This window comes from Populus nigra, chromosome 17 (assembly GCF_951802175.1).
Source record: "Populus nigra chromosome 17, ddPopNigr1.1, whole genome shotgun sequence".
NCBI lineage: Eukaryota > Viridiplantae > Streptophyta > Magnoliopsida > Malpighiales > Salicaceae > Populus > Populus nigra.
Genome location: NC_084868.1, coordinates 1,893,515 through 1,909,052, shown reverse-complemented (window position 1 = coordinate 1,909,052; position 15,538 = coordinate 1,893,515). Strand labels below are relative to the sequence as shown.

The 15,538-nt window shown below is 32.7% G+C and overlaps 2 protein-coding genes across 2 annotated transcripts; one reads left to right on the top strand and one right to left on the bottom strand.

Annotated features, from left to right (window-relative positions):
* The first annotated feature begins 1,786 nt into the window (after positions 1-1,786).
* On the top strand, positions 1,787-4,663 carry LOC133676826 (BAG family molecular chaperone regulator 4-like). The gene is made up of 4 exons (XM_062098584.1): positions 1,787-2,024; positions 2,140-2,438; positions 2,533-2,679; positions 4,354-4,663. Exons 1-4 carry the CDS (start codon positions 1,901-1,903, stop codon positions 4,546-4,548), a joined length of 765 nt encoding a protein of 254 aa, XP_061954568.1. The 5' UTR covers positions 1,787-1,900; the 3' UTR covers positions 4,549-4,663.
* A 4,047-nt stretch (positions 4,664-8,710) lies between these two features.
* LOC133677068 (ammonium transporter 2-like) lies at positions 8,711-11,494 on the bottom strand. Its single transcript, XM_062098907.1, has 4 exons — positions 10,753-11,494; positions 10,373-10,658; positions 10,189-10,292; positions 8,711-9,391 (listed from the first exon to the last, which is right to left on the bottom strand). Exons 1-4 carry the CDS (start codon positions 11,383-11,385, stop codon positions 8,957-8,959), a joined length of 1,458 nt encoding a protein of 485 aa, XP_061954891.1. The 5' UTR covers positions 11,386-11,494; the 3' UTR covers positions 8,711-8,956.
* Between the last annotated feature and the right edge of the window lie 4,044 nt (positions 11,495-15,538).

Here is a 15,538-nt window from a genome sequence, read left to right as displayed (position 1 = left end):
TTTGTAGGAGGATAATTACAAATTCTATTTAACATGAAATATATAGCGTACCGTGTCAATTACTATTGTAAAATTATTATTTTTTTTCTAGAGGCTCATTATATATTAAAAAAATTATTTGGGGTTATGTTAGTTTTTTTCAAATTCTTTGTATAGTAAAAATGTGATTTTACCCTTGAATTTAACAAAATTTAGAATTGTTGACAAATTTTTTTTTTTATATCTTTTTAAAAACTTTAAAATAGTAAAAATATTTCTTTACTCCAAATAAAAAAAAAGGTAGAGCTATTGACCAATGATTTTTTTTTGGTTTTTCCCTTCTAAAGCTACAATTAAAATATGACTTTGCTCTTAGAAATACAAAATACAAGGTATGCATTTAGGGTTTTTTTTGTCATTTCATATGAGTTTATTTGTAATTTTCAATTTAATGAGAGGTGTTTTGGCTTTTTTTCCCTTGAAAATCTACCAGTGCATGCTCATTACACTTTAGGGCATGAGTGACATTCGTATCATTCAAGTAGTGCGTGAGACGTCAATTGATGACCAAACTTGACCTTCCATTATATCTTTGAATGCGTTGACGTATCTTCTCTCTCATGGTGTGGTGCATGACGGCGAATGATGTGCGGTTTGTTACCGGTAACTGTTTTTTTCTCCCTTTTTAAATTTCATCCTTCAATCAAAGTTTATATTGTTCTATTTTTTTTTTCAATTTGACTTTCTTTCTTTTTATTTGTTTCTCCTTTTGTCAAGGTTATTTTTTGTTTTAATTTAACCCTCCAACTAAAAATTTTAGTTTGTCTTCTAATTTCCTTTTTATTTTGATTTTCACCCTCATTCTTTTCATTATATGTTTTTAGATCCTTTTGTATAATTGTTTTTTTTCCCGATTTCATAATTTGACATTTGATTTGTTGGGGATTGAGTTTCATAATTTTTTTTTATTTGTAGTGTTGTCGATCTAATAACCTGAATCATGAATTTAAAAAGTTAATTTTGTTTGATTTTTTTCTCATTTTATTTTATGGTATTATCATTATACATTAGGTTTCTTAAAAAAAATATTGATTTTTTATTATTATTTTCAATTTTTTTTCTATGTGTTTATCTCGGTGTTATGGCTTATATCACATGTTTTTTTAGTAATTTTTAATATATATATTTTTTTAAATTATTTTTTTTTGTATTCAATTTTTGAAGATATTATTCTAATTCATCTAAATATTTTTCTTGTTTTATACAAATGAACATTATTTTTCAAAATAAAAAATACTTATTTTTAAATAATGTTCTCAGTATGTTCGGCCTTGCATAATCTTTTTTAGAGCATAGGTTTATTTAACCGGTTTCATTTATGTTTTTATTTTTATTATCTTTTGTTGATGTAAATAAACAAGTTCAGTAAATATAATCAAATAAATTTTTCATTTCGTGTTATTAAATTTCTTGATCTATATTTATTTTTTAATTTTTTTTAATTTTTCTTTTAATTATTGTTTATTTATAAAGATGATTATCAATTTATTTAATTAGATATTTACACAGATTTTTTTATTTATATTTTTATATTAACAACTCATCAGAATAGCTGTATATTCAATATATTTTTCAAAAAAAACTTTACAACCCGTGGCAGAGCGTGCGTTAAATAGCTAGTATTAGAATATTTTGGGTATTAAAATAAGGTGCAGTAGGTACCTATCTGAAAAAATCAAAAGTATATGTACTAAATATATATCTCGAATGCAACAATATTTATTTATTTTTATATAAAAAAATCTCTTCGGACGGAGTCTCCATCCATTGAAACCGACCAACCGTTTCTCTTCCCCCAGAATTGAGAAAAAAAAAAGGCCTCCGTCCTTTCCTGCTTAATTAATTTTTTATAATTAATTCAATGAGTTCAAAAAATGAAGAAATTAATCACGGAGGGAGACAGTTTAATCATAAATTGATCAAAATCAACGTCTCTCACGGTCCCTCCCACCTCGAACTCCATGTCCCTGCTCATTCAACTTTCGGTAATTTCTCCTATTTTTCTCCATTTTTATTTTTATTAATATTTATTTTCTCCATTAAAATGCTTTAATTTAGAAGATTTTGGAGTGATAATTAAATAAATTTCCTTTTAATTAGGGCATGTTAAAAAGGTAATCGAACAGCAAACCGGTTTGGAATCGGAAAAGCAGAGGATTTTGTTCAGAGGAAACGAAAAGGAGGACGGAGAGAATTTGCAGGAGGCAGGCGTGAGGGATAACTCCAAGATTTTGGTTTTGGAGGACGTGGTGAGGAAGGAGATGAAGGAAGTCGAGGACACATCAACGGCGACAATGCAGGAAAATGTGGAGGAGGTGAAGGGAAACGATAAGGAGATGTCGAAGGCCTTTCGAGCTATTGAAGAAACGAGGAAGGAGATTGATAAGCTTGCGGAAAGAGTGAGTTATTGTTAGTTGTGCATGTGTTGTGATTTTTTATTGTTATTGTTATTGTTAATTGTTGTGGTGATTTTTGTGTGTTTTGGATTTTTAGGTGGGTGCTTTGGAAGTGGCTGTGAGTGGCGGGACTAGGGTTTCGGAGGATGAATTTGGTGTTTTTTCGGAGTTGCTCATGAGGCAGTTGCTGAAATTGGATGCTATTGAGGCGGAAGGGGAAGCACGGGTGCAGCGAAAGGCTGAGGTTTGTGTTTGTGTTGTTGAACTTGATTTTCTCTATATCTGCTTGTCGCATTGTCGAATAGATGAATCGTGCTTTGTTTGAGTTTTAACTAATAAGTGCTCCTGAGTGTAGCATGTGCATGCTATATTGAAGATGGAAGATTTTCTATCTGATAAACTCAAGATTCAATGTTCTTAGAAACTCATTTTTATGTGTCGCCTGAAGGTCTATAATCTCAGTTTGTGAACTCCAGTTGTAGAATTCTGTGATTTTACGTGAGGATAGATGTGCATGAAATGGTCATAAACAAAATGTAGATGTGAAATTAACTTCAAAATTTGTGCAAGTTATGATTAAAATGTAGGAGTTGGAATACATCGGTCTCATATAGATTGAGTTTTCTTTCCCAACCAATTACTTTATTTTAATAATAAGATGCTTGATTTTGTCATGTCTGTTGTTTGTGATCAATATAAATTTTACTATGAACATTAAAATTAGTAAAGAAAACAAATATTGGTTAAAGAAATCAGTAGTAAACATAATGATTCCAAAGAATTCAGAATTAAAGACGCGTGCAAGCTTCTCAAAACTCCGATTAAATAATGATTTGTTAAAAAATCGTGCTTGCTAGAAAGAGAAACAAATTAGTGCCAAATTAGTTCTAATAGCTCAATAAAATTGAATTATATATAGCTTAATGCTTAGAGAAAAACCTGAACCCAGATAATTTCTTTTCTCTGTTCAATATATCTCCATTTGTCATTATTCGATTTGAAGAAACAAAGAGTGGAAGTAGAGGTGGTATATAGATAGAGAGAGGCAGAGAACATAAAAAAAAAGAAGGAAAAACAGACTGTGTTAGAAAAAAAAACAGGGCAGTTGTTGGGGTGGGGGTTGGGGTGGAGGGTCAAACCTATTCTTTCTTTTCTTTTCTCTTTTCTTTTCTGTTTACACGTTGAATTGCTAATCACTATCAAGTTTATGGGTTTGCGATCCTTGTGTTACATTAAAATGCTCCCTGTCATTTGAGTTGTAAATCCATATGTTTTGCATGCTGGGTTACATTTTCAAGAGCATTGGTGGTTTTAAAATGTTAAGTTGCCCATGCCAATAAAGTTGATGAATAATGGAGGAAAGTAGTGCTGGCTATGGATTAGCGTGCTAGAGACAATAATGTTGAACTCTTGCTCTGGTAAAGTAAATAGGGCTTCTAAGTCTTCGTACTGACTACATAAAGGACCTTGTGGTGCAGGGATTTGTGGGATGGAAGCATGTATAGAACTGTTTCTGGGCCTAAAACAACCTCTTTCTTACTAAAAAAATCCATCCCTCTAGTTCACGGCAGCTTCTCTTCCAAAAGTCTCTGAAACTTTCTTGATTTTTCTGATTTACCACATTCTCTGATGTGAGTAATGTCATAATTGCAGTAGGCCTTGTAACGTATCAATGCATGCTTGTTCTCTACTTCTTTGGACCGCATGCATTCTCTTTTATAAATTATTTTGCATGTCCTGGCCCCTCCCTCCTTTAAGACCATGAAACACAGTGATCTAACCTTTATGCGTTAGTGTGTGTGTGTGTGTGTGTGTGTGTGTGTATATATCGTTCTCTTTAACTAGCTTTTTAGATTTACAATTGAGGTTTGCATTTGTCCTAAATGCTGTTGCATCAACTAATAGCTCCCTTCAACAGGTTCGTCGTGTCCAGAATTTCCATGAGATATTAGACAACCTGAAGGCAAGAAATCCCAAGCCATTGGGCAATAGTGGCAATGTGTCAGTGACAACTGAGTGGGAGACCTTCGACTCTGGATCGGGAAGCTCAAGTCCCCCATCCTCAATCCCATCTTCAACAAGAATTACTCAGGATTGGGAAAGGCTTGAGTAGTTTACAACAACCTCCTTGATTATTCCAGTCTCCCGAAATGTGTGATATATAATATTTTACATTTAGTAAACATTGTATCCTTGATTTTGCTACTTAATTATAAGCTTTTTGTTTTTGTTTTTTTTGTTTCTCGGCTTAGAAACTTTAGAACTTAAAGGACTTACAGTTGCTTGAAGATCCATCAATTTTTGAAGATTCTTACAAACTCGAATTTCTATTTCATGGTTTAATATTTGTCCGTGACAACTGATATTTTGGGTACTGCTTCCTTTCTCAAATTAAACCCGGGGACGCTGGAGCTCAACACCATCAAGGTTGCCACTATTATTTGAAGATTCTCCGCCGTCTTTGTCCAACTAGAGCATAGGTTTCTTCACCAAGGGTATCAACTTTCTGCAGCAGTGGCAGCTTCTTGCTCAGACGCATCATGGTGTACTAGGGTATGGTTCCAGATGTTATACCCATTACCAGTGCTGCCCAGCCCTGAACAAGACATGTGGAAGGAAATTGGCAATGAAGAGTGAGCTAGTATAGATGAAGGTTTGATCAATTTAGATTTTTAATCGGAAGGGTCCTCCCCTGCAGCTCGAGTTTTGCGCACCAACCCTGTTATCATTCCTTGAATGGCTCCAATCACAGACGGCTTTTTGAAAAAGTGGACATCCCAGCAGGTCCAGACAAGGATACTGGTGGCTGCACTGATGCGTGATGAGAACTGCAAGGGAGGAATCCGGCGGTAAACGAATTTCCTCCAAAAAATAACACCCCCAGCCAGAGCCATTAAGAGATTATTTGATGGGAACTCTTCCTGTCTTCCTGCCGTCTTGGTCCATCCGGCGAGAGATCAACAACGTTCATTTACACCACCAAGTCAGGGAAGACATGTTTAGATGGGCCGGAAACTGGAAGAAGAATGGTGCTCGCCCAATCATGGGAAACTCCCATGCTGTTGTAGTATTGGATGCTCACATTGGTCATGAACAGAATCTTTAACATTGTGGGAGAATCTCAGATCAAGGCAATGTAAACGAAGACATGTGGAGTCAACGATGATGTGGGCTCTAATAACCATGTTTTTCCTGATGCACCGGAGATGCTGGGGTTTGCATGTGGAAAAATTTGCACATGAAACTTAGATGTAATTGTCATTGGTGAGAGGTTAGCAGGTCGACATGGTGTGAAAATATGTTTGACAATTTTTTTTTGGAATCTTGTTGTACATACATATACGTATGTATGTATGCATGAGTACATGCGTAGGCTAATTTCGATGGACTAGGAGAGCCCTGTCTTAAGTGCATGTTTAGTAGTGATGCATAGTATTTTTTTTAAAATTTTTACTATTAAAAATATATTAAAATATATTTTTTGACATTAATATATCAAAATCATGAAAAATATTAAAAATAATATTAATTTAATGCCTTTTCAAGACAAACATGTTTTTGAAAAATATAAAAATTTACAAAAATACTACACTCTCAAATAAGTAATCTACCATTAGGTGTCATTCTCCACGCTATAATTCAGTTTTGGAACCCTAATCTTAATGTTAATATGATGATTTTTTTTGTCTCAGTTCTATATTTCATGTTGGCAACTTCTTTGGAAGCAATGTTATTAAACCCGGGTTGACCTACCCAGCAAGTCAACTTGGTGATCGCCAATCTAAGACCTAGTTTGAGCCGAGTTTCGTATCAAACTAAATGAGAGTTGACTTAGTTGATTTTGTGACACCCACGACCTGATCAACTAAGTTAAACTTTATGACATCTATTACTGCTAGTTTACAATCCTCACACGAATACTAATAAATCCAACAATTCTTCCGATGATCAACAATCCAGCAATTCCCTCGTGGATGCTGATAAATCCGACAATCCTTCTGATTGTCAACAATTCAGCTATCCCCTCATAGATGTTAATAAATCCGATAATCCTTCTAATTGTCAACAATCTAGTAATTCCCTCACGAATGCCAATAAATCCGACAATCCTTCTAATTGTCATCAATCTGGCAATCCTTCCATGATTTTCAATAAATCTGATAATCTTTCTCATTGTCAACAATTCGGCTATCCTTTCACAGATGCCAATAAATCCAACAAACTTTTTCAATTATCAATAATTTATATCATTATCATCTACTTTATTCCTTCTTTTACAATAATGATAACACATCCAATAACCAGAAATATGGAAATTAAACATTAAAATAATTTTAAAATTGAAGTGTAGTAAAGAACACGTACCTTCTACTCAAGATAATCCTGTTTCACCTGCATAAGATCCTACTCCTACTATCTCTCCTGAATTAATATGATTTCACCATGTTAGTTTATATTCATAATGTCTAAGGTGCTTAATTTGTAATCATACATAATTTCTTTATTCTCACCCAACATACCAAAAATCCAATTTAAATTCATCTCCAATCACTTGCACTCATTTCATCAAACACCTAGAGGGTACTGCAAAATAATTACCCTTTCACATAAATTTTAACTATACCTATACCTTTTCAACATCAAAACATAACTCAAGCACAATATAAATAATTCTCAAGTATTCGTATTATCAATACTACATCTAATAATCCTAAGTTTCCCTTTAACCCATAGAAGAACACCTAATTTTCTTCTTCAATTGCTCATCCATCCAAAACATTATTATTCTATTCCATCCCAATCACAACAATATAACAATCTCACTTTTTTCCAAATTTCATTCAATAATCCTAACTCAAATTCATAAAATCAAGCATCAATTCCATTCGTATTCATTTAAGCTTGTATAATCAAGTCTAGAACTCCTTACATGGTGATAAAATGAGCTTGAAATTGTAACCAATCTAGATTTTGTGTTAAATCATAATTTTGTATAGGATCTAATTTCATACTCTTTTTTTTCTTCCTTTTCCTCTTTTCCAAGAGCCCATGCCAGAATATAAAGAGGATGGTGGGATGGGTTTTTGGCTAAAGTCTTTTTTACCACTTTACTTTGCACATGTTTCATTTTCCTGTATTTTAGTCAAACTTTCGACAATTTTATAAGGCCTTGTCAAACTCTAATTTCCTTAAAAGTCTAACATGAGGTATAACAATATGTTAGGAGGCTCTACATAAAAGTTCAGTATGATCCAATGATCAAATTGAGAATTATACTTGATATTGTTAAACTGGATAATATTGGAATTACAACCCAAATTTGATTCCAAGCCCAACTTTCAACATGTCGTACTCTCTCATCCAGATGAATTAGCATCCAAAAGTCTAGTGTGACAGATTTGAACCTTTTTAATCCGAACCTCTAAACTTAGCCTATTAACTTCTTTTTTGATCCTATTTAATTTTGACTTTATATTAGATCCAATTGGTGGTGTAGACGAGATCATTTTTTTGATTATTTATTTCATCTACAGACTTATTATCGTTTCACGGTAACATTATCAATTTTTAATCGTGGTTTGCACCAACACCTTTTCATGTAGTTCTCTTCTTAACTTTTATCTTCATTTTCCTTATCATTTTTTAAAATTATTTTCTTATTCTCTAAACACATATATTTTAATTTCTCCCATCTATCATCACCTCTCGAGTTAAATATTCATTTCACTTGCTTAGTAAATTTTTTCCTCATTAATTTTGTAAATTTTTTCCAAGGGTTTGCAGGAAAACTATTTTCTTTAAATAAAAAAAAACTAGAAAAACTTTATAATACATAATACAAAAACAAAAATAAAAAAAACATAAAATTAACTAAGAAAAATATCATATTATTTCATGGACATCTCTTTCGTGGAGGGAACCTACTCATCCCCTCCCACACAAAGAAATCTTATTCCATGACCTCTTTCAACCATGGTTACTTAGCAACACTTAATAAACAAATAATGAAAGGGATCATTAGACTATTATACCAACTAACATAAATGGAAACATAAAAAATAAAAAAAACAATAAGTTAGAAAAACAAAATTGAAACTGAATAGCATTGTTATATAAAATTCTAATTTTTATTTTAATTATTGAATAAATAACTCCGATTAATCCACTTCTCTAAAAAGTTTATAACTTCTTAAATAAGCTAAAAAGCCAACCTAAACAAACCAGAAAGTCTAAAAATAAAGTACAATCAATAAAAATCTTAAACAAACTAGAAATAAAAATAAAATTATTAATTTCATAAACTAAATAATAATAACTGAGAAAAATAATTTTCTCTCTGTAAATCATCCTCGTTCAGCTGTTATTGTCCTCTTACTCACATTAATTAAGCTGCTATGCAACTCTAGAAATAGGCAACACAATTTAGAAACATCAAAATTCTACGTACAAATCAGACTATGGACTAATATATACAAAGAAATCAAATGCTCCAAGTATGCTGGTGTATGCAGGCATCTAGCTTACAAATTTATGGTTACACCTCTTGCGCCATTGACATACGGAGACTGTGTTGTTTCCTCTCCAAACAAGGAGGTAATCCTACCGTGCTTAGACGGATCATATTTTTCTCCATCACCCCATAAAGCATAAGCTTCCTCTCCATGAACTGCATCATCTCCGATTGCAAGTTGCTCCTCCGGCATTCTCAGTGGTATAAACAACCTTATAAACAGAAGGATTAGCGTTGTTGACACTATGTTCCAACCTATAACAAAAAGGGCTGCAACCATTTGCTTCAAGAATTGCACCCCGCCATTTCCACCATAAAATGCACCTCTTGTATTCACTTGCAGTATAAGGTCACAGAGTTCTGGCTCTGCTAAAAGACCAGTTAGAAGTCCACCCAAGAGCCCAGCTACTGCATGTGTGTGAAAGACACCTAGTGTATCATCCACCTGTAAAATTTACCACACAATTGAAAAAAGTTTATTTATGGACTTTGCTATATACTAATCGGTAAATAGTCCATGATTATCCTTGTTACCTTGGCAATCAAACATAAAAAACAGGACTCTGATAACGTTATCTGTTTGTTTTTCAATTATAGTTCTATTCAAAGCTATGTTCTCATCTGACTGCAATTAATGCTTTTCATTATGTTGTAGGACTCTGCCTGATAAGGCAGATTGTTCAGGATGAATAATAAGATCCAAAATAGGTGGATGGGAAATCAAGCGAATACTTGGAAGGATGGCACAGTGTTGTTATAGTCATTCATCACTTAATTTCAAGGTTTACAGATATGATTAGATGGTGAAATCATAAGAATGATAAATGGGATTATATTGGCAAAGAACAAGGATAGAAGAAGTATTAAATGAAGACTTGGTAATGAACATGCTGCAAGTTCTAAGAGAATATTTTGGCCCAAGATGAGGACTTGGTCATGAAGTCATCATCCACCCATATAAGAGTTGAAGAATTATCATCTCCATTTAAGTTTGTTAATCCATTGAGGAAAAAATCATGACAAAGTTCAATGGCTTGATGGTATACTCTTGAGTTCTGTTGGGGAACTACCTAGCATATGTTACCTGCAATTTTCCCCTCTTTCCTTAAGTCTCATCCTAGTTAGGGCGAAACCCCAAGATTCTCGTTAGATTGGAGGTGGGAAAAGATGCAAGAATAGATTAGAATTTCGTTAGACATGTGCATTTCTAGGAGAAGCAACAAAATTGGAAAGTGACGATACCTTTTGAAGCAGGGCAAATTTCTTGTGCAGTATCATCATAGACACCCACGGAATGCTACCAGAAAGTATTCCCATCACTATAGCCGCCCAAGATTGAACCAGTCCTGCATTAACACCATTCATAGATTTAATAAGTAAAGTAAAGCTAACATCGCTGTGATACAGACCCAAAAAAAGCACCAACCTGCTCCTGGAGTGATGCAAACTAGTCCTGTCATCATGCCCTGGACAGCTCCTATCACCGATGGCTTCCCAAAGTATACAACATCCAGAGATGTCCATACAAGCAGACTTGTTGCTGCACATACATTAGTGTTCAACATCGCCATCGAAGCATCGATATTTGCTGCATAGGGTGCACCGCCATTGAATCCTGACCAGCCCATCCACAATAGGCCAGCACCCGCAAGCATCAGCAACACATTGTTAGGAGGAAATCTCTCCCTGTCAGTTTTTAGCCTCGGTCCGACCTGTGTCACTTTCAACAGGTTAGCATCATGGCTGCAAGAGTGAAATAAACTCCAATTTGTTTTTTTATTTAGGAAAGGGAATGATTTAAAATACCCAATAAGCTGCTGTCAGCCCTGCAATTCCAGAGGAGAGGTGAATAACATAGCCGCCGGAGTAATCAATGACACCCCAATGATAAAGAAATCCACCGCCCCATAGACTAAAAGCACCAACAGTGTAGGAGAATATGAGCCATAGAGGGACAAAAGCCATCCAAGCTTTAATATTCATGCGGCCGAGAACAGAACCAGCAAGCAAAATGAGGGTAATAGCAGCAAAAGTAAATTGGAAGTACACAAGTGTGGCCATTGGATACAAAGGCGCAACAGTTTCCCTTGTTCCATCTTCATGTGTATGCGTGCTTTCAGGGATCCTGGCTTGGGCTATTAGATACTTTTGGCCTAAAGCTGGAGCACCCTTGCCCCAGAAGGGGAGGAGTTCATCGCCGAAGGCCATTCGGTAGCATAAAAGCACCCAGCAAATGAGGACAGCAGCGAAGGCGTAAAGGGCCATGAAGGCAGAGTTTACAGCCCATTTCTTCTTGACTATGCTGGCATAGAGTATGACAAGCCCTGGCATGCTCTGGGTGGCAACCAGAATTGATGCTATCATTTGCCATGCATTGTCTCCTTTGTTTAGCCATGAAGGAACTGCTGGTGAAACTTGTCCATATGCGGAGGCCTCCATTAATGCTGCAGCAAAAAGCCCTTAATTCTCTGTAATAGATATTTTTGTTAGTCGATCTCTTCGTGTTTCTTAATTTCTTTGATACTTTTATAAGGTTAGGTCAAGCAATGTGAATTCATGTTTCATTATCATAGCAGCATCTTCTACTTTTATATCAAATCAAATGGCATTTAGCTGATTTCCACTTGTTTATGAGATGCATTCACACATGGATAGTAACATGATAGCTGCTCCCAATTTGAAAGAGAAGTTAATATGAGATGTGACCTACATGAATAAAATAATAAGCTATTAAATGTTTGAATAAAATATTCATTCTGAAGCTTTATTGGTCAACTTTGAGAAATAATTTTCTATTTAATAACGATTTTTGTATATGAATATTTATAAAAAGAATATTATTGTTAATTTGTACGTATTCTTATAATTGATGATGGATTTTTTTAAAAAAACCTACCTAGAAATTTAAAAAACTACTACTGCACGCACATAAAATGCTTTGGTGTGGTCCAAACCTAGGCTATATATGACGCTTCCAGTTCATCATATATATATATATATATTGTGGCATTTTTTGGAATAGTTAATTCTTCAATTTGAGTACTTGTAGTGAATGTGAAGTCATCGTTCACTAATTTGCTAGGCCTGCTGCTACACAAATAAAATTAAAGAAACAGTAGCAGAAAAGGACGATGCTATATGCTATTGAGATAAATAATTTTGGCTCTTGGATTATACTTAGGATTCCCAACTTCAAACACCATTACGTTTAGCAATAATAATAATAATAATAATAATAATAATAATAATAATAATGTTACAGCCACCATATTTCTATGAGTCCACGAAGGGCTATTCAAATACAAAACTACAATATTACAGCATAACTGAGAAGTCGAATCCAGGTGGTTAAGAGTATGTTTGGTATTGCGGTAATTGTTATGGTTGTGGTTTGAAAATAAATTGTTTTATAAAAAGTACTTTTAGTTGAGGTTGGTTTGAAAAAATATATGTTTGGTTAAAACTGTGGTTGAAATTGAGGTTGAACAAAAAGTAGTTTAATGTGTTTGGTTAAGAATGCTTTTGAAATTGAGGTTATAAAATAATTTTAAAAAATATATATTAATATTTATGGTTTTTAATTTAAATATTGTAGATTTAACTATTGTTATTACATTATGAAATAAATCATACTTTATATAAAAAAATTTATTGTTCCATTAAACTATCTACAATTCCATTACATACAAAATTCATTCGACAAGAACTACAGTTTCCATAATTATTTGAGCGTGCAATAAAATTAGGTAAAATATTACCAGGAATAAAATTGAAATTACAGTACAAATAAATTTAATTCATCTTAAACTAATTTTTTTTTTTAAAAATTACTGTTTACATTCACGTGAACAGTGCGAGTGAAATTAATTAACTGCACTAGTTTTTTTTTAAAAAAAATGTTAACTGGCTTTTTGAAAAATAAATAAATAAATAAATTGTTCATGTACAGTGCGAGTGAATTATATTTCACTCGCACTGTTCGCTGCTTTTTTGAAGAAAACAAAATTCGCACTGTTCACTTTAGTGAACAGTGCGAAGGCTGCACCATGCTGCATTGTTCACTGAACAGTGCAACATGGTGCAACCGCAAGAAGCAGGTAACACCTGCTTTCGTTTTCCAGCGTTTCAAACGCATGATTTGATGGGATCTATGAATGGTAATTTTTTTTTTGTTATCAAACGTTGTTGCATCTGCGTTTTAAGCAAAACACAGACGCAACAACTTATACAAATACTCTCTAAGTCGAGGGATTAAAGTGTTGATCCAAAATTAATTATAAGTTCTCCAATAATAGGTAGTATTTGTATAGGAATGGAGACTTTATAATAATTAGCATTTTAGTCTATTTCTAATATATAATAATTATTGTTTATATGTTCTTAAGCATGATTAAGATAAAAGTTCAGAACAAGATATATTTATGGCTATATGTTAGAATATTTATGTTTAAGTACCATGTTTACAATTTGAAAATTATATTATAATTGGTTGTTAATTATCAAAGAAGTCAAATCATTAAGACAAATGAGTTTGTACAATGTTCTTTCTTTTCAATCACCCATAAATTTTGATGTTTATAAATGTCCTGATAATTGCTTATTTATGGGTAAATTACAATTAATTATTATAAGACATCTTAGGATCACCGATTAGTTGTTTTTATGATTAATGAATATAATTAATGGTAATCAATATGTGCTATCATTTATGTTTATATACATATGAATAATTTTTCTGAATCTATATCCTATATTTAGGTTTTGGTTCAAAACAGTAATGTTTGAGTATTTCTATGAATCTTTGCAATATCTATTTATATTTACCTTCATTCGTATGCTTTGTCTGTTCCAATGTTTAATCGGCTTAATTTCTAAATTGGTGTGAACAAATCCAATTTCACTTATGTGTTTTGGATCTCGATTTAACATATTAAGTTGAGAAACTCATTGTTATTACTGACACTAGCAGTGCCAAACAAAAATCTTTCCATAAAGCTTGGAAAAGATCAAACAGATTGAGCCTAATGTTTATACAAAAGAGTATAACTAATAATATTAAATATGCTCTTCCTAAAACTGAAAGTGTTAAGGAATTTATGATGTGAAAGAGCGTTCTTAAACTAATGGTTAGTCACTTGCTATGACATTAATGAGTACTTTAACCACCATAAGGTCTAATAGTTCTCGTATCATGCACAAGCATATCATTAAAATGACAAATATTGTAATAAGACTTAAATAATTGAGAATGAATGTGGATGAGAATTTTCTTGTGCAATTTATTATTGACTCATTACCTCCTGATTATGGTCCTTTTTAAATGAACTATAATACTATGAAGGACAAATGAAATGTGCATGAATTGCACAACATGCTTGTTCAAAAGAAAACGAGACTTAAGAATCAAGGAACCCATTCCATTCATTTTGTTAGCATTTAAGGAGCAGGAAAGAAAGTTGGCAAGCAACATGGAAAGAAAATATAGACCATTTAAAATAAATGAATCTTCTCTCCAAGTTTGTAAGAAGAAGCATAAAAAAGATAAGTATCACTTTTATAGAAAACCCCAACACTTTCAGAAAGATTGTCTGAAACGTATGGCATGGTTCAAAAAGAAAGGTAAGCCTAATGTTTTTGTATGTTTCAAATCAAATTTAACTGAGGTTCTTTATGATACTTGGTGGATTGATTCATGATGAACAACTCATGTTTCTAATATGATACTATGTTTCTTTCAATCCAAACCATAAAACCAAATGAAAAGTTTGTCTACATGGGAAACAAAGTCAGATTTCTAATTGAAGCTATTGAGACTTATTGTTTGATTCTAGACACATGATATCATTTAGACTTGTTTCAAACTCTTTATGTATCCCTATTTTCTTGAAACTTAGTTTCTTTATCCAAACTTGATAAATCTAGATATTGTTTTAGATCTAGAAATGGATGTTTTAGTTTGTTTAAACATAATCGTCTTATTGGTTCTGGTATTATTTTAGAAACTGGATTCAAGAACAACTAGTGGTTTCTTCATTGGTTACCCTTAAAAAATTAAAGGGTATAAATATTATTTTCCTAACCATAGCACAAGAATTGTTGAAATTGAAAATGTTAAGTTCATTGAAAATGATGAATTTAGTGGAAGTGAAACACCATAGAATATGAAAATTCAAGAAGTTAGAGTACAAATCCCTTTATCTTTTACATCTTCTAACGTTGTTGTTCCTCAAATTGTTGAACATTTCAACAATTATCAAGAACAATAAATTAATGATTATACACCCCATCATGAAGACATTGTTGATGAACCATAAAAAATAGCATTAAGAAGGTCTTAAAGATAAAAAAAGGTCTGCTATTTAAAATGATTATGTGGTATATTGAAAAGGGTCAGAATTTGACTAAGAAATTGGCAATGATCCAGTTTCATTTTCACATGCTATTGATATTGATAATTCTAAGAAATGGATTGATGTCATTAAAGATAAACTAAAATCTATGGAACAAAATAAAGTTTAAAACTTTGTTAAAATACCTGAAGGTTGTAATAGAGTTAGATGTAAATAGGTTTTCAAGATCAAACAAGTCTTAA